The sequence below is a fragment of the Sesamum indicum genome, linkage group LG13 (assembly GCF_026168435.1).
Source record: "Sesamum indicum cultivar Baizhima isolate 11 linkage group LG13, ASM2616843v1, whole genome shotgun sequence".
Lineage (NCBI taxonomy): Eukaryota > Viridiplantae > Streptophyta > Magnoliopsida > Lamiales > Pedaliaceae > Sesamum > Sesamum indicum.
In genome coordinates, this window is record NC_142669.1 from 9,540,816 (window position 1) to 9,561,448 (window position 20,633).

General features: G+C 31.4%; 1 protein-coding gene and 1 pseudogene across 2 annotated transcripts; one reads left to right on the forward strand and one right to left on the reverse strand.

Moving 5' to 3' along the window:
• Positions 1 to 6,128: 6,128 nt before the first annotated feature.
• Positions 6,129 to 9,425, reverse strand: ABCG9 (ABC-2 type transporter family protein). Its single transcript, XM_011100039.3, has 4 exons — positions 8,848 to 9,425; positions 7,526 to 8,321; positions 7,107 to 7,423; positions 6,129 to 6,958 (listed from the first exon to the last, which is right to left on the reverse strand). The coding sequence occupies exons 1-4, from the start codon at positions 8,935 to 8,937 to the stop codon at positions 6,302 to 6,304; spliced, it is 1,860 nt and encodes a 619-aa protein (XP_011098341.1). The 5' UTR covers positions 8,938 to 9,425; the 3' UTR covers positions 6,129 to 6,301.
• Positions 9,426 to 16,829: 7,404 nt separating this feature from the next.
• LOC105177085 (beta-glucosidase 18-like) lies at positions 16,830 to 20,315 on the forward strand (annotated as a pseudogene). Its single transcript, XR_016063724.1, has 12 exons — positions 16,830 to 17,035; positions 17,141 to 17,207; positions 17,298 to 17,356; positions 17,683 to 17,758; positions 17,843 to 17,917; positions 18,018 to 18,105; positions 18,291 to 18,543; positions 18,647 to 18,762; positions 18,848 to 19,121; positions 19,216 to 19,318; positions 19,554 to 19,654; positions 19,869 to 20,315. The product of XR_016063724.1 is annotated as a beta-glucosidase 18-like (transcript).
• The last annotated feature ends 318 nt before the right edge of the window (positions 20,316 to 20,633 follow it).

Sequence of the window (20,633 nt, forward strand, 5' to 3'; positions counted from 1 at the left end):
TAATTTAAAAAAATTACCAATACCCCGATGACACTAAATGTTCGTCTAATAATTAGTCTAATCCGTTAGTCTGTGATAGGTTTTTATTATTTTTTTATGGTGAACTAACCAAAATGTCCTTATAAACTAATAATTATAATTTTATTTATTTATTTATTTTTTACAGACTAAGTGAATCTTTTTTTATAATTTTTTAAATCTTTCCATCCATCCCATCCGATTTTTTTTATAAATTTTAATTTTTTAAAAAAAAGTACATTAAGGGCAAAACTGACAATTTTATACATCAATCAAAGAATTAAATAATTTTATCAAATATCAAGGAGTATTTGTAATTTTATAAATAATGAATGATATCAAAATTTCAGGAAAAGTCATTGTAATTTACCCAAAAAATAATGATGTTAACATACATATATATATATATATATTATATTTATCTCTTTTTAGATATAAAAATATACATGAAAATGATATATTATAAACTCTAAACATCTATACTTTTTATTAAATGTGAGGGGTTAGAATAACAAACATGCTCGACCACATATATTAACTAAAATACCCTCAACCATAATTATCTTAATTCTTAAACATGACGATTTTCTTTAAATTTTTCCGTCACGGACATTTAAAAATAATTAAAATATTTACGAAAATGTCAGTCTGGTCACTTTTTCCTATTTTCATATAATCAAATAAAATTTTAAATTATGTTGTCCATCGAGTGCACTCCAATAGCTAGTTTATTATAAAGTTTTGAAATTACACTGACACTCTTTTCAAAAATTATTTATTTATACTTGATCCTCTTCCATTAGGATTTGTACTGAAAATATTGAGGTAGCAAAGAAAAATACCTAAAATTGTCCGTCATTTAATATTTTCACATATATTTGTAATATACATATAGAGTGGGGTTAATATCATTACATATTTTTCTTCATAAGTACAAAATTACTATATAAAAATGCTAAATAAAGGGTAAAATTAAAAATTTATACAATATTTTTTGCTAACGTCTGCATTTTTCGTCCAAATTCTAAAAAAAGAAGGTCAGTATACAAAGTAAATTTTCAAAAAAGGTGTAACTATGATTTCAACACTTATTTGAAGAAAAATATAATTTCGCATTTTCAAAACGAGTCTAAAATATAATTAATTCAATAAATTTATATAAACACCCACTTAAATTCTGGTACGCAACACAATTAGGATGATCAAAGTTGAATAATATCCCAACGAATTTTGACGTAAAAAAAATTATTTTATGGAATTTATTTATTCTTAAGTTGAAAACCATCACTAATAAATTTAATATGATTTAATTTATTTATTAGAATAATAATAATAGGAAGATAAAGAAAGGAGTATGGATATGGAGTGGATGTGATGTATCGGAACTTTTCTCCCATCCTTCAAATAATTCAAGGTATGGGCGTGGCGAAAACGTGAGCGAAGAGCTGGAGAAGAGTGAAGGACACGTGCGGACACGTGGAGAGGTTAGAAGGCAGGTGCAGTCTGGAGTTAGGCGGAATTTGCTTTTTCTTTCCAAAAGTCGGGATGGCGAAAGCTTTTGTTTTTGATATAAAGCTAAACGCGTTCGTTACAGTCTCACGATTTTTCGACACGTTGCAGTTTTGGAGTCTAGCGATTTTTGTTGTTTTCTGCACTGTAACAAGATCCTCTGAACTTGAAAAGAGTTTGAGGTCAAAGGATGTTTGGTCGTCAATTGTTTGATGAGTTGATATTTCTTTTTTCTTTTGTCTTGTCCATGTGGCGACTCAAGGGCTCATTGGTTGATGGCATGACGGGTTTTACGATGTCGATTACGTGAATTTGTATTCATATAAATTATTAATTATTATTACCTCACATATTATATCATAATCAATATATATTAATCAGATGATTCATAGTTCATTCAGATCCAAATTCATATAGACGGCACTGAATTGTCGACAAGATGGGCATTTCTTTATTTAAATGATCATAAAGTATTTTATTTTTAAATTCATTTGAAAAATTATTAAAATAATCATCATAGTCTATTATTACAGGATCAAATATTATAAATTGATCAGCTCCAATTTAACCAGATCAGATATTAAAAATCAATTATGTCAACTAACGTATATTTATAAAATAACAAACTCTACTTTTTTAAATAAGATTCAAACTCATACAGATGAACAATTGAACTACAAATGTTGGATTATACTGTATTGGGTATGTAGAGAATGAGATGTACGTATCCCGAAGCATGTGGATATACAAGTCAACAAGGGGCACCAAACTTGTGTACATACATAATCGTATAATACGTGTAATTCTTAACTTTTACAACTCTTTTCTTGTTTTCTTCACTTATGCACTCAACACACATATACACACCTGAATTATAAGACGTTTGAAAAGAAGTATTATATCCGAATTATTCGAAATTTTTTATAGAAAAATTTTGTATCCGAATCATTGAATTATGTCATAAAAACCTTAGCTTTTACAACTCTACGTTTTAGCCCATCAAACCATCTTAACAACATTTATGTATTATAGTGTATTTGGACAATTGAATTAAAAATTAAAAATTTTAAATTTATCACTAGAAAAAATATTATTTTTCACTATAATTAGTTATTATATTCAAAAAAAGAAAATCACGGTATATGCAAATCCACTACGGCTTCTTAACGGCCATTAACTATTGTTTCTGTAAGTGTGGTCAAACATTAGTCATGGCTAAAACCATGACAAATATTTTTGCTATGACTAAAAATCAACGAATATTGTTTAATCGTGGTAAAAGTTTAAATTTTTGCTTTTATTTTGTTTAGCTAGTTTTTTAGATTGTGGTAATTTATAATATAGTGAAAACTCATTTTTTTTTTTTTGTAGTGTACAATAACAAATTAATTATCAATGTTTGAATAGTTTTAGATTAAAAGAGTTTGAAATATTTTAATTTTTTTTTCGAGATAATTTTTAATAATATTGTATTTTGAATTTATTTATAATTTTATTTGATTAAATTAATTTGAAGTTGGTAAATGAGATTGGGTCTAGTAAATGCTCTTCTCATTAATTTTGGCGACAACAAGAGATACATTGTACATGCTAATTCGCATAATCCAAACAGATGAGTTTTAGTAGGTGGAGATGTGTACGTTACACAATTACAACAATTCATGTATAATAAATTCATATCGATCTTCTAAAATATAATTCATGTAATGAAAACTTAGGACAATAAATGACAATAGGGTAAGAATACGTGACAATTTTACATGTACTTGAACAAAAAAAAATTAAAATTTATTTATTTCAAATTATGTGGCTTTCCGATTCTATTTAATATATACGGAGACGAGTATAAAAGTAAATAAAATAAAAGGTAAATTACAATGAGCTCTCATGAGATTTGACATACAAATATTTTCTTGTCATTTAAAAAATTACCAATATTTTCTCTAATTTTACTTTTAGTCTAACAACCAGCTCAACCTATTAGTCTCCTTCAGGTTTTAATCTATTTTTTATTGGTGAATCGATCAAAATGTTCTTACGGACTATGAGTTTAATTTTATTTATTTTTTAAAATTTTTTGAGATTTTTTATAGACTGAGTTGCCATTTTTGTTTACAAATATTTCATTTAAAAAAGACGAAAAATAATATAGCAATTGCAAAGTTGAAATTTTCTAGTCCACCAACATAATATTATGAAACATCAGGTGGGATATCAAGTTGTTTCTCAAACAACGAAGAAAGTATTTATAATTATGTCAAACTTCATGAGAACTCAATGTAATTTACCATAAAATAAACAATGTAGCTTTTGCACATATGACGTGTATATTTATACTAATATATATTAAAAAAAGTTAGTTTTATTCACTCAAAAATGACGATTTATCACACTAAAACACAAATATTTTTATACGACGATAATAATCCTAAGTTAGTTTCTCTCTTCTTTATTTCTTTTTTTTTTTCCTTTTTTTGGTAAAAATATAATATATTAACATATTTCTTTCTTATTTATAATGTATTTAAAAAGGTAAAAATTTATTGAATATGTAAACACAGAAATGACGTGCAACAACAACTAATATTAAGTAAATAAAGGATGCAATAAAATTTGAATTAAAAAAATTCAGTCTAATCCATAGACACAGAGAATCCAAAAGGATGCAGGCGAAGACCAGGGTGTTATGAAAATTGCATGTGTTGAAGCATCTTGCGCGCCCAGACAGGCTCCTAACTCGTTTTCCGACCGAAAACGGAAGGAGAGATGCCGCACGCATGCGCATGTTCAGTGGTATTCCGCAAGCCAAAGCCGGCTTCGGTTTGGTAGGATGTTAGTAAGATGTTGCGACAACGATGTTGAAGCTGCTACACCCTTTGTTTACCTGAAATAAGAGGATTAGGAGACAATTTTGTCCGAAATTAATTGTAATCATTGTATTGCCATTTTTTGTTCCGGGCATGCCATAGAGTGATCACATGTTTGTTTTCCCTTTAAGAATATGCTTGTTTTAGGAAAAATATCAGGTTTGATCGAATCAAATTAAAACTTTTTTTAAATTGTACACCAATCATACAGTAAATATATTATATTTGGAATATAATTGGTTTAAATTCGACTGAATCGGATTCGCGATAGAATTTTTCATATTTTAAATTTCTCATCAAAATAGAAATTAGACCAGCCGTCTTTGAGTCCATTTCAAATAGAAGGGGTTTGAATTTAAAATTCAAATTTGGAAATGCGGTTCAATTTTAGGGACTCGATTGAATCCGAAATAGGCAAACAGTTCCAACTTGTTGAAATTTTATTTATAAATATATTTAAAATCTATGACTTTTACTTAATATATATATATATATATTTATGAAGTAGATTTTTAATATAATAATAACTTATTAGATAATTATAAAAAATAATCTCAGTTTCTTTTTTTTTAAAAAAAAAATCCATTAATTAATTGGAAAACAAACATTTTTAAAGAAATTCTGTAAGTTAGACCCATTGGGCCCAAATTGAAACAACTGCACAATGTTTGGTTTTGTATTTTGGCTCATTTTAGAGATGGGCCAAAACACAAAACCTTGTTTGTTTTTGTGTTTTGCACACCTCCACTAGGTGTGCAATTGTAATTTAATTTTTTTTATTACTTTTTTTTTATTTTTTATTCTTCTCTTAACATAAATATATATATTATATTTCACTAACAAACAAAATACTATATATATACACATATATATTACTAAATATATATATTAAAAGACATGATTTGACAATGAACAATAACTCCTAACATCAAACCTACACCACTTATTTTATATTATTTTATATTATATCAAAACACAAATCCAAACATACCATTTATCTCAAAACACATACTTACTTATCTCTATTTTTCTCTCTCTATCTCCAAAACACCAAAACAAAAACATCCAAAACATTAATCCAAACATAGTGCTGGGATTGGGGTAGGGAAGGATAGGTCTAGAATCAAGGCGGTTCAAGTTTTTATATTATTTTATATTATATCAAAACACAAATCCAAACATACCATTTATCTCAAAACACATACTTACTTATCTCTATTTTTCTCTCTCTATCTCCAAAACACCAAAACAAAAACATCCAAAACATTAATCCAAACATAGTGCTGGGGTTGGGGTAGGGAAGGATAGGTCTAGAATCAAGGCGGTTCAAGTTTTTAGCTGAACTTAAACAATTGACTATTTTTTTTTTTATCTAAAATTAATAAAAGGTGTGGATTATTTACTATATTTAAATCATACTATTTAATATTTTCATATTCGATATATAAAACTGTATAACTAGATGTCCAAGAACTATGTATGTTTAAAAAAAAAAAAAAAACTAGCAATCACATACTCAAATATGTTTGCAAAAATAATAATGAATAATATCTACGCGTGTGATTATAATTATACATTAAAAAAATATATATGGTTTGAAAATTAGCTATGAATTTCTCTGGATTGAGCATCCAGTTTCTAAGTATTTTGTACATTAATAACTGCAAAAATGAATGGAAAACGAAACGAGTTTTGATAATTCAGATACTTTTAAAAGATCAAATGAGAACGTACTGGATAGTGATGGATACTTTATAAATAGTATAGATTATTGCGTCCGGAAGAAAAACGAACCACAGTCTACGAAACGAAAAAACAAATTAATGAGCCGTCCAAAGGCTCAAGTTATACCAAACTCTTTTCCGCAAAGACTATGACTAATAGCAGTTCCCCAACACAAAACCAGTCTATTTCTTTGTAACACCAATTCTCATGAGAGCAACATATGCAACCAGCCTATATCCCACAAGCATTACAGCCAAGGCAATCACTGCTATGGCATGCCCGCCAAGCCCGACGGGCTTGATCATCCCGAAATCCTCAACCAGACAAGTTTTGCCGTTGCCACAAGGATATGTTTCACCGGGCTTGAACTGGGACCCCAGCAAGAGCTTGAATGTGTACTGGCTGATCGAGATATACTTGATCCAACTTATGAATGCGGGCACGTGCTGGACGTAGTATCCGCTGGCTAGTAGGAATGTCAGCATGATTACTGATCCAAGTATGGTGGCTGATTTCTGGTTCATGACTGCGGCCCCAAGAGCAAGCCCGAGCCCTTGGGAGCACAGCACGCTGTAGAGGAGAGTGAACAGGCCTGCGAAGAAGCACCTGGGGTCGGGTTTTAGGCCCGCCATCCAGTAGGTTATGACGAAGAAAACGGTAGGGAGGACTAGTTCCATTGGCAGGTCACCTAATGTCAGCGCCATGAAGTATGATGAGAGACGGTACATGCCTGAAGACCGTTCCTTTGCGAGCATCATTCGTTCTTGAGGGAATGTGAAGATTGCTTGGAAGAGAGGGTAGAAGCCCCAAAATCCTGAGTAAAAGAAGAAAAGCCCCACCTGCATTGCGAATTCAAACACGATAGTTCGTTTAAGGACAGTTAAACATCAGTTCTTTTGATTCAAATGTAATAATTCAGCAATATGCAAGTTCATAATCTGTTTCGGCAATGTCACATTATGTAAGAAAATAACAATCTGGGATTACCTGGTCTTGCAAATGACTAATATCGGATTGCCACCATAGGAGTCCAGTCAGGATAGCTACGGCTAGAACCTGGCCGATTTTGAGGCCGGAGAAAGACTCATGCCTCCGTTCTTTTATTCCCCTCCTGAACAACACTGAAAATTGATCCCACCAAGTGTTGGACCATCTCCTCAACTGCTTATCGTCCGTTGCCATCTGAAGCTGATCATCAGCAGCAAGCTCTGCAGTCACACTCTCCAACAAATGTGTCTTGTAAGAAGCCACTAAAGTTTGCTTAATAGCTGCATGATCTTCCATCGAATCAGCCGTTGAAATTCCTAGAAAACAATGAAACTATCAGTGAACAGCGCTTAAAGAACGGAATACTGTCAGTTCAGTCCTGTATTTTCAATTCCGTGTTTCATCTCATTAGGACTTACCGTTTGCAAGATCTAACAGGAAATCAGCAGGATTCATGGCGACGGACAGAGAAAATCCAATGCTAGAGAAATAGTCCAAGGCACTCGAGCCCTTCCCATAATACAGAGGATTCCCTTCAGACAGCAAAAGAACCTTATGAAACATGTAGAAAAGCCTGCTCGAAGGCTGATGGATCGTCATAACGATTGTTCTTCCCCCGTTAGCCAAATCCCACAATGTCGACACAATCCTCTGCGCGGTGGTGGAATCCAGCCCTGATGTGGGCTCATCAAGAAACAGCAGACTCGGATTGATAAGCATTTCCTGCCCTATGCTGACTCGTTTCCTCTCACCCCCAGAGACTCCCCTCAAAAGAGGTCCTCCTATGATGCTGTGCCTACACCTAGACAATCCAAGCTGAGCTATCACGGCTTCTGCGTGCTCTGCCTTTTCAGCCTTCGTTAAAGTTCTTGGCAAGCGTAAAAGCGCGGTGTAAACTAACGTCTCCGTGACAGTTAGGTGAGGGTAGAGGACATCATCCTGCGTTACAAAGCCCGTGTTCCGCTTCATAGCGTTGGAGAACGGCTTGCCGTTGTATGTTATATTGCCCGAGAGACGACCGCTGGTTAGCCGGCCGCCAAGGCCGGTTAAAAGCGTCGTTTTGCCGCTGCCGGAGGGACCAAGCATGGCTAGCATTTCACCCGGCAGGACCATGCCTGAGATGCCTTTCAATATCAATTTCTCCTGGGATTTCGCTGTTTTCTTGAAGAATTTTCCGCTTTGCTCGGTTTTGATCTTGTACACAACATCCTCAAACTGCATTTTCGATTATCATCAAGTTAACATATGCACAACAATCTTTTGGAGTTCCAAGGTTGAAAGAGGACTGAATTTAATTATTGCTTATTAATTACATGTTTCCACGTTGGTGTAATAAATCAAACATCAATTTACAAAAAGAGATTCGAACCGACATGAACGTATAGCCAGTTTCTTGTAAGAAATTCAAGAAGAAGAATTCAGCAATAGATAGATCTCTCAACACATGATTATTCATACAATACAAGTCACTGAAATTACCCAAAAACTCTAATTAATTAACCCTAATTTAGTTTTCCCAGAAGTAATTACTCAATTCCAAATTCTTATTTACTTTATTTAAAAAAGAAACCCACAATCTCTAAATCAGCCCACATGAAAATCCATCGGCCATGGATTCATGCGACTGCTCATGATCATCTCTCTACGTGGGAAAAAGAAACCCTTATTCCAATATACAATTTTCATGCATGCATGACCAAAATCAATCAAAAAAAAAGAAAAAAAATCATCAAGCACACACCTTGAGAGTGACGGGAAGATTAGCCTTCTTGAAAATAGCCGGACTGATTTCTCCGTCGCCGGCCAGATTCTGCGCCTCCACGTCCACCATCTCCGCCGCCGCGCGCTACCTACAATTCTCCCACCACCGGATTCAAAACTCAAAAACCAAGAAAATCTACACCCGTCTCTCAAAACAACCCCCCCTGCGTGATATATATAGACCTCGTATGAATAAACACACACACACACACAAAATTAAATGACCCGATTTAATTAATTTTGTCTGATGATCAGAGTCAAAAGTGCGCTATAAATGACTCAGAAAGAATTCCCATAGTGGGATATTATGTCATGCATGATAGATGAGAGGGGCAGCTGGGCGGTCGGTGGTGGTGACTTGGCGGCGCGCGGAGGAGGAGGTCTTGGGCCGCAAGAATCCCCAGGTTTTTCCGGCGGCTTTTGTTGTGGGGTTTGTTTTCTTGTTATTCCTCCCAAATATAGTTCTCGATCAGTTCTTTCTTGGGCAGTGTTTGCGTCCCGTAGGGAACCAAACAGTACTACGTAATTGCAAATACATTCGTGTTCACGTTTCTTTGATTTTTATAGACATTCTCGGCTTCTTGACCTTATCTTTCTCCTACATTCAGCCCACGTTTGCTTTCCTTTCCTCACTCTGTTTACTACCAAATTGTATCAAACCTGAACCAATTATATGGTAAGTACAATACGTAATTGACCAGTAATTAGTCTATAATTTAAGAAAACTGAACGAATTACATGATAAGTGAATCATATTTACTTTATAATTAATTTGTTTGAATTAGACCAAACCTAATTCAAATAAAAATTTTTGTAATACGTAGTAACTAGAGTTATTGCACCAACTGTAACGTTTGATTTTTATGGTCAATATTTGTGCAATATTCTTTACATTGGATTTACTGCTCTTTGTCTTCTATCTTATTAATGATATAATCTCAGTTTCATGCAATAATTATTTCAAAACGGGCTACGCTTGTTGTAGGTTAATATTAATTATACTTCATATTATACATATTTATTTATCTACGTACGTACACATGATTATGTATGTACTTACGTATTAAATTTACATTATCTGTATATTTAAAAATATATCTGTATATACATGTACATGTATTAATTTATAATTTAAAAAATTCAAATTGTGATTATATTAGATATTATTCATTTACTTTTGGTATATCTCTTAGTCATTCATATTGTATGTATATTTAAGGAGAATGTTCAGTCTATACGTATGTATGTGGAAAGTGAAATGGAAAAGACTGTGTATGTACCTGATCCCAATACAAGAAAATAACCCAATAGCAACGAAAAATTTAATATTAAAATCAATATCCTGCTAATTAATTAGCAAGTAATATCATCGTTGTTAAATTATATTATTTATATATTTTTTAAATAATTAATTGATAAAAATATCAGCAAATATTTTTTAAAATTTTTGTATTAAATAATGTAAATTAGTAATAAGAAATTCACTTGCTAAATAGCTTGATATTGATTGAGTCATTTCCTTATAACACCCGTATAGAATTAATTATACTTATATATTGATGAATTTTCTATTTAAACTATATTATTTTTATTTTATTTTATAATACATATACATAAATATATATATACGCGGCGTATACTAAATTACGTCGTCTATTTTATACTAAAATAAATTGTATATGTGTAATGCCTACATAAAAAATAAAATAAAAATAGAGCAAATTTTGAAATAAAAAATCCAATTATAGTTATAACAACTAGACTAATTCAATGCAATGTCACATTTAATTTTGGATCGACATTTATGCAATATCATGAAATATGATTTAGTTCTATTTGCTTCCTATCATCACAAGGATCTTGCGAACTTGATGCAAGAAGTTAGGGTAGATCTTAACCCCATTTAAATTTATGTGTTTATATTTGTTAATTATGGCTTATTGATAATTGGGACATATTAATTAATATTAATTATGGCTTATTAATTTTTTGTTAGCATAATAATTCATGTGGGAATATGAAATATTAATTTTGGTAATAGTTAATTATTTTGGTTAAAAGTGAAAAGGTAACAAATATTACCCGTAATTGCTTATGTAACAGAGATCAAAATATTAGCCATGTACAACGGTAATTATTTATTAACTATGGTCAAAATTTATTTTTTTGTAACCGATTTTGTTCGACCATAATTAATAGTATTAATTTACCATGATTTTTAGATTGTAGTTGTTACAATATACAGGAAATTATTTATTTTTTGATAGTGTGTGAAGATAATAATTAATTTAGTATTTTGTCAGTATTTCACGTTTGGTGTAGTGAGGACATATATGCCATTTAGCTTAAAAGTTAAAAAAAAAAGAGGTGAATTATAGCTACCTTTGATGAGATTTGACATAATTATGAATGTCTCTCGTTGTTTGAAAAATTTTATATACCCCTTAAATAAAAAATAATTATGTAATTCTTAGACAGTGAAGTAAAATTTACTATTTTATCCTTGTTGATTTGTTTTTTCAAAAAAAGTTGTTGGTTAGTAAAGTAAATAATCTATTTAGAATATTAATTCATAAAATTATTTTATAAAATTCTAAAAAATATTAAAAATATTAGAATCCATAATTCAAAAGGATATTTTAGATAATTTACCACAAAAGATCTAATAAAATTGGCTCGGTATTACACATATGTTAGAATTTAAATAATAAGAAGGTATTTGTAATTATATCAAACCTGTGAGTGTAATTCATTCTAAAACAAATGCACATCATGAGTGTAAGATGTAAGTACCGAATTCATGTAAGTGATGAAACCGCCAAATTTTATATTTTAAAGAAAATATAAATTACAAACGGTTCCTTCTTACTATAATTATAAATATTTTTTCGTTATTTGAAAACTTACAAATATTTTCTTAAAATTAACAAATATTATATTATGACAACCCATTGTAGGAGGCTATTCGTTAAAATATTTATAATTTTTTAAATAATAAAAAAATATTTATAATTAAATTAAATTTCAAGAGTGACCCACGTAATATATATTTAAAAAAAAAAAGAAAAGTAAAAGAGAAAGTCAAGAACATAAGACAAGAAAAGAGACACAAGTCCCAGGAATGTATTGTTTAAGGTATTTGACAATTTCCTCCTTTTCAGAACAAAATCAGGAAAACCGCAAATACTTCCATCAGATCATATCTGGAATTTAATTCCAGAATCGTATGGTCAAGAATCCAAATCATTAGAATCTGACTAAGGTAATAAATCGACGGTCGCTGTCATCAGGTCAACACAAAAAAGGAGGATTGACTTCAGAAAGGTGCCGCACCTGATTATATCTCCTGACATCATAAGACAGCCTGTATCCACTCACAAATTTTTCTCCTTTAAAAACGTAATATTTCCAATCATGCTAATCGTGCTTCTAAGTTATTTATTTGCTTTCTTTACTTACAATAGTTTTTTCTTTTTTTTTTTAATTTGTTTTAATTATAAATATTCTTTTATTATTTAAAAAAATATAAATAGTTACTAAAATATTAATATGAGTTGTCACAAGAGAGTATTTATTAGTACACTTATAATTTAGGAGGATATTTATAATTTTTCAAAAAACGAGAAGGTATTTATAATTATAACAAATTTTAAAAAAATCCCTTGTAATTTGCTCTTATTTTTTTTATGACACTCTATCTCCATAAATTTAGCACTCTATACCCCATAAAATTACGAATACCATGATCAATATTTCCTTACTGACACAAGAGGGTATTTGTTAATATCAATAAATTCAATGAATTTGACTAATGAAAGGATTTATTATTAGACGAAAGCAAATCTCAAGAGTACCAGATATAATCTTCTAAATCAAGAAAATCTACTGTAATTACACCAAACCTCAAGAGAAGAAAGTGTAAGTATCCCACTATAAAAAGAAAATCACTCCCCACACACAACGAGCGACTCATGATACTGCAATATAAAATTTTAAAATACTAATGATAGCATCAAATATTTATACCAATAAAAACACCAATTTATTTCAAGGGTCCACATCATCCGTGAACACTCAATATACTATCATATTTATTGTCAATTTTTTCCCATATTAATCAGTTGATCTGCTTTTAATAATATATATTAATTTTTATTTTTAAAATTTCTGTCGTATCTATCTGATTATATACATAGGTATTATATAGCAAAACTGCTAGTTTCGTCATAAAATTATGAGATATCAGTCTTAACCATTAAGCTAAAATCTGGTCGTCACATTAATTTCGAGTCTATTTTCTTGGATCTAGGCCCATAATTGTGATTTGGCGTGGGCCTTAAATGGTGAGGGTCCAGGGCCCAAAATTCCCCAAAAAACTCGGAATGAGCTATCAATGTAATAATATCTTGAACTATGATGGCATTTTGTTAATTTAAAACAAATAAAAAATATATTATTTTGTTAATTCCCTTCAGAATGCTGGATTTCTTTTTTAGTTGTTAGTTTAAAAGCTTAAAAATCTATAATTTTTATAAAGAAAAATTTAAATCTTTCCGTGCCAATTTTGACCAACTTTTTAAATTAAAAAATCATATTGCTTGCGTTAAAATTTTTAATTTTCGAAATTTCTAATTTTTAAGTATAAGATTACCAATTTATTTTTAAATTTATCTCTTTTCTATTATATCTGAAGGGGTTACATTGAAGTTTGAGCAGAGCAATTTTTGACTAAATTCAAAATTTTTAGAATTTTAAATTCTTTATTGTAATAAATATTCCTATTGATTGAATTAAAATAAAAAAAATTATATTTTTTTTTTTATGAATTCATTTATATATAGATATATAGTCAAAGAGGAAAAGATCATGTTTAGTCAATCAACATTGAATAATTTCATTAGCTGATTATTTATTAAAAATATAGCGAGTTAATTACTTGTTTTTTTAATACATAATATTATTATTTCCATTACGTATAAATAAATAAATGCTTTAAATTAGCAATCAATATTTCTAGGTAAAAGACATATAACTTAATTAGAATTTTAGGTCCTATAATTTTACATAAGAACTCACAATCTTAATTAAATATCTCTTCATTTGTCTCACATTTTTTAAAACCTTCCCAACCCACAAGAAACAAAAAAAATAAAAAAGGGATCACAAGTACTTAATGTATGAAATTTTTTTATTTTCTTGATTTTTTTATATTTTTTATTTCCTTGAATTTTAAATTTTTTTAATCTTTATTTTGTTTTATTATAAATTTAGCTAAAAACTCTCATATGGTAAAAAAAAGGCAAAAATCCCCCTGTGTTTTTCAATATTGCATACTCTTTCCTTCCATTAGGTAAGCCCCAACAACATTAATTATTTGCTAAATTGCCTATTATGTCCTTCTTATAATAACCATTGATCTTCAATTATAAAAAATGAACGGTCCAAATTTTAAGTAATTTAAATATATTATTTATTTATTTATATATATACACATACACTATATAATATATATATATCTTTTGACGGCAAAGCCGTCGTTGCCTAGACTGTTTTGGTTCCACCGCCACACCACCCCTTTTTGGAAGGGTATTCGTAATTATGCCAAAACTCAGGGGAAGTTGTTGTAATTTATTATTTTTTTAAAATTTTAAATATTAAATAATTTAAATATTATTTTTAATAAATAATAAAATTTAAAATAATTCATATTAATTTTTTGCTATTTTAATATTTAATTAATATTATTTATAAATAAATAAAATATATTTAAATTCATAATAATTTAATTGAGTTAATAATATTATTATAATTATAAGTGACTTTTATATTGCATATAAAATTTTAATTTAAAATGTGAATTTTAGTATATTAAATTTGTATTTGTTTTTTAAATTCAATATTTTAATTTTAAAATTTATATACGTTTTAGGTGTTTTTATATTAAATTAATATATTACATATATAAATATAATTTATTGTAATATATTTAAACTCAATAAATAATTTAAATTAATTAAATATATTTACATAAAATAATAATATAAATAAATTATTTTAAAATATATTTAAATGTTAAAGAAATGGACAAAATGAAACATTATACACTTAAAATAATCTCAAAAGTGTCAATAAATGAGACCCACTCACTCAATAGGCCAGTGCCACACACTCTCCTTTAGTTTCTAACGGTGAGGGTTTCTTTTGTTATATTTTATAAAATATAGAGAATTTTTTGCCTATAAAATTAACACATTCGAGATTTCTTGCTATTTCACCAAAATACAGAGAGTGTTATGCAATTTACCCTAATTTTTTTCTAAATTGTTTTAAACACCATTCGGTTTTTCCGTATAAATCAATTAGACATTTGCCTTCTCCAGCTTGTATTTTGGCTTTGGTTGATTCGCCATCTTAATGCATTACCATTTTTATTAAAAAAAAAATTATCATCATTAAAAATAAATAGGCATAATAATTAATCATTGATCACGATTGCAACAGTTGTGGGTTGTGGTAAAAATAATTTTTATAGTGGATAATATAAGTTTTTACATAAGTAATTAGGAATAAGTTGTTGTTCGGATTTACTCCAATTGCTATAAGTAAAATGGCCCCCGTGAGGCCACTTCAAATGGCACATGTCCACCCTAATGATAGGCCTACAACCAGCTTTAAACCCCCTCTTCAGAGCCCCAAAGCATGAATAGATCTGTTAAATCTTTCCTCCCTCATCTGCTGATCAATCCCTAAAGTAATAGTAGAACCAAGATGCTCTTATCTTAGTTGTGTAGTCCTACAACCTACTATACTGTCATTTCGAATTACCCTCAATGCTACCTTTCTGGCCTCAGTTCATTTATTATGTCCACTCTAAATTCCTTTAAACACATCTTCTTGTCAGATTTGAACTTCTGCAAGTACTTGTCTTTTAGCCAATTCGTCTTCATATTTTCAACATAAAAAATTTTAGGACATGAATGATGTGACTGCAAAAGGTCGATCTGGAATGTTTCTTCACCCTTTATTTTAATTGCATGTATCTTCCATCTACATTCACAATTCCCACACTGTGTATGTATCCGAACTTTGTCCATTTTAATGAATTTCACACTTCTTTTTTTGAATAGCATAAGACTGCAATTACTTTTTAAACTCTTTTTTATTGCCAAATAAAATCCCAATTTCAAATATTAGATCATAAATTGATTGAGGATTAAAAACAGAATTTGAAGGTCCATCACCGTACCTTCATCCAGATCACCATCATTTTCCACAACATCCTCCAATCCATCATCATCATCATCCTCACAGGAATCACTTGTATCCTCCACTATTTGCTCTTCATCCCTTCCTTCCTCTTCATTGATGCCGAGTGGCAAATGTTTTCCCTCCCATTCCACCTCACCTTCTGACGTGGCGACTAATTCAATGTCTTTTTCTTTCTTTCTTTTTTCTTAAATTCATGTAATGTGTCCATGTAATGCAATATTAGCCAATTAAAACAATTTAACAGATCATCTGAGGCCCATGTCCCGTTTTTCGGCGACTTAATGAAAATTCCGACGACAACTGTCTTAAAATTAAGCACAATCTGAAAGATAAAAAAATTAAATCGAAATCGAACAAGTTAATGAACCTAAACGAGAAATAAACAAAAATAAAGAACGAAAATTGGCTTTAGTCCTTAATGTTATTGATGTTTGATATGATAAAATTTTTGATTTGTTATATAATATAGTAATTTATGATACTTAAATATTTTTTTTTTATATTTTTGAATATTTTACGATATTTATTTTCTATTATTGGATAATATTTTGATATGCAGCGACTAATCTAGAACAGTACGCCATCAATATTATCAATGCAACTTTGACCCATTGACCCATGCTCAGAAAAGGCCATTTTGCCAAACTGTTGGAGCTCAAACGGTCAAAGTTTGTTTCTATAAATGGACAAACATGTCTCTGCACTCTGCAGTTGCTCAAAGAGGCCGAAGACAGAGGCAGAGAGGAATAGAGAATATGAAAATGACATGGGTTTTCGTCTCCCATTGCTTAATCTTGCTGCTATCTGCGCTCATATCATCAGCTGAAAAACAAGTTGACATCAAAAGGTCGGATTTTCCACATGGGTTTTTCTTCGGAGCTTCCACTTCTGCATATCAGGTCTGTGATTTCTCTCTCTGTTTCAACCACTGTGTTTTTTTTTTTTTTATGTTTTTCAAGAAAATGGACTTGGACCCATGTTGTCTTTGTCTCCATTTTGTTAAGATCGAAGGAGCAGTTCTTGAAGACGGTAAAGGCTTGAGCAACTGGGATGTTTATTGTCGGATTAAAGGTGATAAACCTGAGTTTCTTGATTTGATCCTCTGTTCTTGCCTGTTTGTTGCTGTGGAGTTTGACTTTTGGCGTGCTTTGAGATTTTCAGGTACTATAGCGGATGGGACGATTGGTGATATAGCTAATGATCATTATCATCGATACATGGTAATAACCCTGCATTTTTTTAGTTTCATCTTGGAATCATTTGAGCAAATTGGTTGCTATTTAAGCTTCGACAATCGATATACCAATTATCATTATCAAATATTTATGACTAATCACTAATCACTGGTACAGCAAACCAACCAACGACTGCTATGAAAGTAATGAAACACTTGCATGTTGGTGTGGTTCAAACCTATAACTTAACGGTCAGAAGGGCCTCAGGTTCCCTGAATAAATTCAACCTAGCCTCACTGACAGTTTTATCTTAGGATTAAAGATGATTTTATTATGTTTTTGTTTCTTTAATTTCCACTAATGAATCACAGGAAGATATTGAGATAATGCATTCACTTGGATTGACTGCTTACCGCTTTTCGATTTCATGGAGTAGAGTTCTTCCCAGTATGTACCTTTTCAAATTTCCTTTCTTGGTTGGCTGTTTTAGCTTGTAATTCTTGACAAGTATCTCTCTGATTATGGTTATAGGAGGGAGACTTGGTGGGGTTAACCAAGCTGGCATCACCTTCTATAACAGTATTATTGATAATCTCCTACTTAGAGGTACTATGCCAAGTAGTGATTCTTTGATATCCAATGCTTCAACCCCTTCGATTAAAGTTACTAGTTTTTTTCAGTTGATATTGGATAAGGTTGAATATAGGTATACAGCCTTTTGTGACGATTTTCCACAATGAATATCCTCAAGAATTTGAAGACCGATTCGGGGGCTGGCTCAGTTCTGTAATGCAGTAAGTATATGAATCCAGTTTTCGTTATCTGACTCGCTAAATCGAGCTTGTCAAGTAAAGTGTAAAAGCCAAGAATATTGTTCAACAATGATCATCTTGGATAATTGTCCGTCTTTTGATTGATTTTCTACAAGGATTCATTTCATTGGGCTGGTTGGTTAATGGGCAATGTATCTGGTTTACAGGGAAGAGTTTGTCCATTTTGCCGAGACATGTTTTAAGCATTTCGCTGATCGAGTGAAGTATTGGATGACTATGAACGAACCCAACGTGTTCGCAGAAATGGCCTATGAAAGTGCAATGTTCCCTCCGGCTCGTTGTTCGTCTCCTTTCGGTCACTGTGCCGGTGGGAATTCAGATGTTGAGCCTTTGATTGCGATGCACAACATGTTGTTGGCACATGCCAAAGCGGCTAAATTGTATCGTGAGCAGTATAAGGTAAGCATCTGTTCAATAACCTCAAAAGATGATGCAAACATATGTGTATTTAAAAGTTTTAAATCTTTTCGTTCTCCTCGCCTACTAAGTGATCATGATGCAGTCCAAAGTCAATGGTGTAATAGGCATCACCGTCTGTGCATACATGTTCACACCACTGAGAGATTTTGAGGATGATATCCAAGCTGCAAACAGGGCCTTAGCTTTTAATGCTGCTTGGTGAGTGTTACAAATCAACATAAGAAACAAAGCTTTCTGTTTTTCCTGATCATGATAGATCATGTTCTGTGTTCTCATTGAAAAGGATGTTGGACCCACTCGTGTTTGGGGATTACCCTCCAGAAATGAAGCGTTATCATGGAAGCGAATTACCAAGCTTTTCTTCAGAAGAGAGAGGGCTTTTAAGAGACAGCATAGACTTTATGGGGATAAACCACTACGGCGAACTCTATGCAAAGGATTGTATCCACTCCAGTTGTGTGTGCAATGATTCTGTTTATACCCTAGGTAGCGACCGACTGATCCGTGGGTTTGTCTACACTACTGGAGAGCGCAATGGCGTTCCAATTGGGGAACCAGTACAAATTCTGATACTTCATCTCTGATCGACATTTTACCATTTACCAAATATGCAGTCCATGTTTCTAATACTCTTGCTCATTCCTCGTGCAGACAGGAATGTCTCAATTTTTTGTGGTTCCGAGAGGCATGGAAGATATTGTGAACTATATGAAGGAGAGGTACCATAACAAGCCAATGTTTGTCACTGAAAATGGTAAATATCTGCATGCAGTCGTCTTCCTTTATGCATGCTTGCCTTGTCTATGCATAAAAAAAGTCGATGACTCATACTGTGGTGATGTAATTGTCGTATGACATTCCCAATTTGAAAGTTAAGCCGGTCAAAAGGTGGATGGTTTATACGAAAGATGATTAGAACCCGTTTTACTAGTAATACAGATCAGTTAATTCATTTTCTCTTTTCACTGTGGTACTGATTTCAATTCCAGGTTACTGCTCTCCGGGCCAACGAAGACGACATCTACCAGCATGATGTCAAGAGAGTCCGTTATCATCAGTTGTATCTTGCATCTCTTGCTCAAGCTATGAGGTACTTAAGTTCTATGACGTGACTCAAAATTAGGCTTAGTAGACGTTGATATTGTTGATCGTCTGCACTACTGAAACAAATACATATCGTAGGCCATGTTTTTCATTGAAATGTCGTGCGGGCTCTATACCATTGCTACATCTAGTTAAAAATTTGTGTACTCATTACATGAACTGAAATGCTAATCGCCACAGTCTTCGATCAAAATCTGCAGGAACGGGGCTGACGTGCGAGGCTATTTCATATGGAGCTTGATGGATAACTTTGAATGGTCAAGCGGATACAGCTTGAAGTTTGGAATTTACCGCATCGATCCGCAAACACTAAACAGGATTCCGAAACTGTCTGCTACTTGGTACAAAGATTTCTTAAGCAATTCCAGTCTTGGTGGTGTAGACTTGTCTAGTACAGTTCCAAATGGGAGCAAAGATGTATCAAGGGTTCACTCCGAATGATGAAACTTACTTGGAAAATAACCCAGCTCAATCGGACCTGAATCAATCATATCGCAAGTACACTATAATTGTTGTGTAATTAGTGTACAATTTAAGAAAATCAGATTGATTCGACAAAATCTGATTCAGACAAGAATTTTTCTATTTACAGTAAGCAACTTCCTATGTTTTTTTTTTTTTTATAAAAATCATAGCATTAAAATTCAGTCCACCATCTTTTGTTGCTCAAACTTTCGAATGTGATGGATGCCAAATAATCATGTATATATATATAGTTATATATTTAATATGTGATTGGTATTAGCTGTTTTTCTGTTCTTGAGTCTTGGAAAATAGGCTCGTTTAAGTGCAAGAAAGTATATATTCTTTATCATTGAGCGAAAAATTACATCATGTAATGTACATGTAGGGTATAACCCTCCAGTGGTATTCGTCGTTTCACGGAGAAATCCTATCAACTATTACAACACTTATTGGAGTATAAACTCCTTAAAATACAACCCGAAAAGAGAAACTTGCGGAAA

Excerpts from the sequence above, each read along its gene's own strand:
- ABCG9 (XM_011100039.3), bottom strand. The coding sequence starts at position 8,937 with ATGGTGGACGTGGAGGCGCAGAATCTGGCCGGCGACGGAGAAATCAGT. Across the intron at positions 8,322-8,847 it reads ATCTTCCCGTCACTCTCAAG|TTTGAGGATGTTGTGTACAA; the intron begins GTGTGTGCTTGA and ends TCGAAAATGCAG. Across the intron at positions 7,424-7,525 it reads CCTGTTAGATCTTGCAAACG|GAATTTCAACGGCTGATTCG; the intron begins GTAAGTCCTAAT and ends ATTGTTTTCTAG.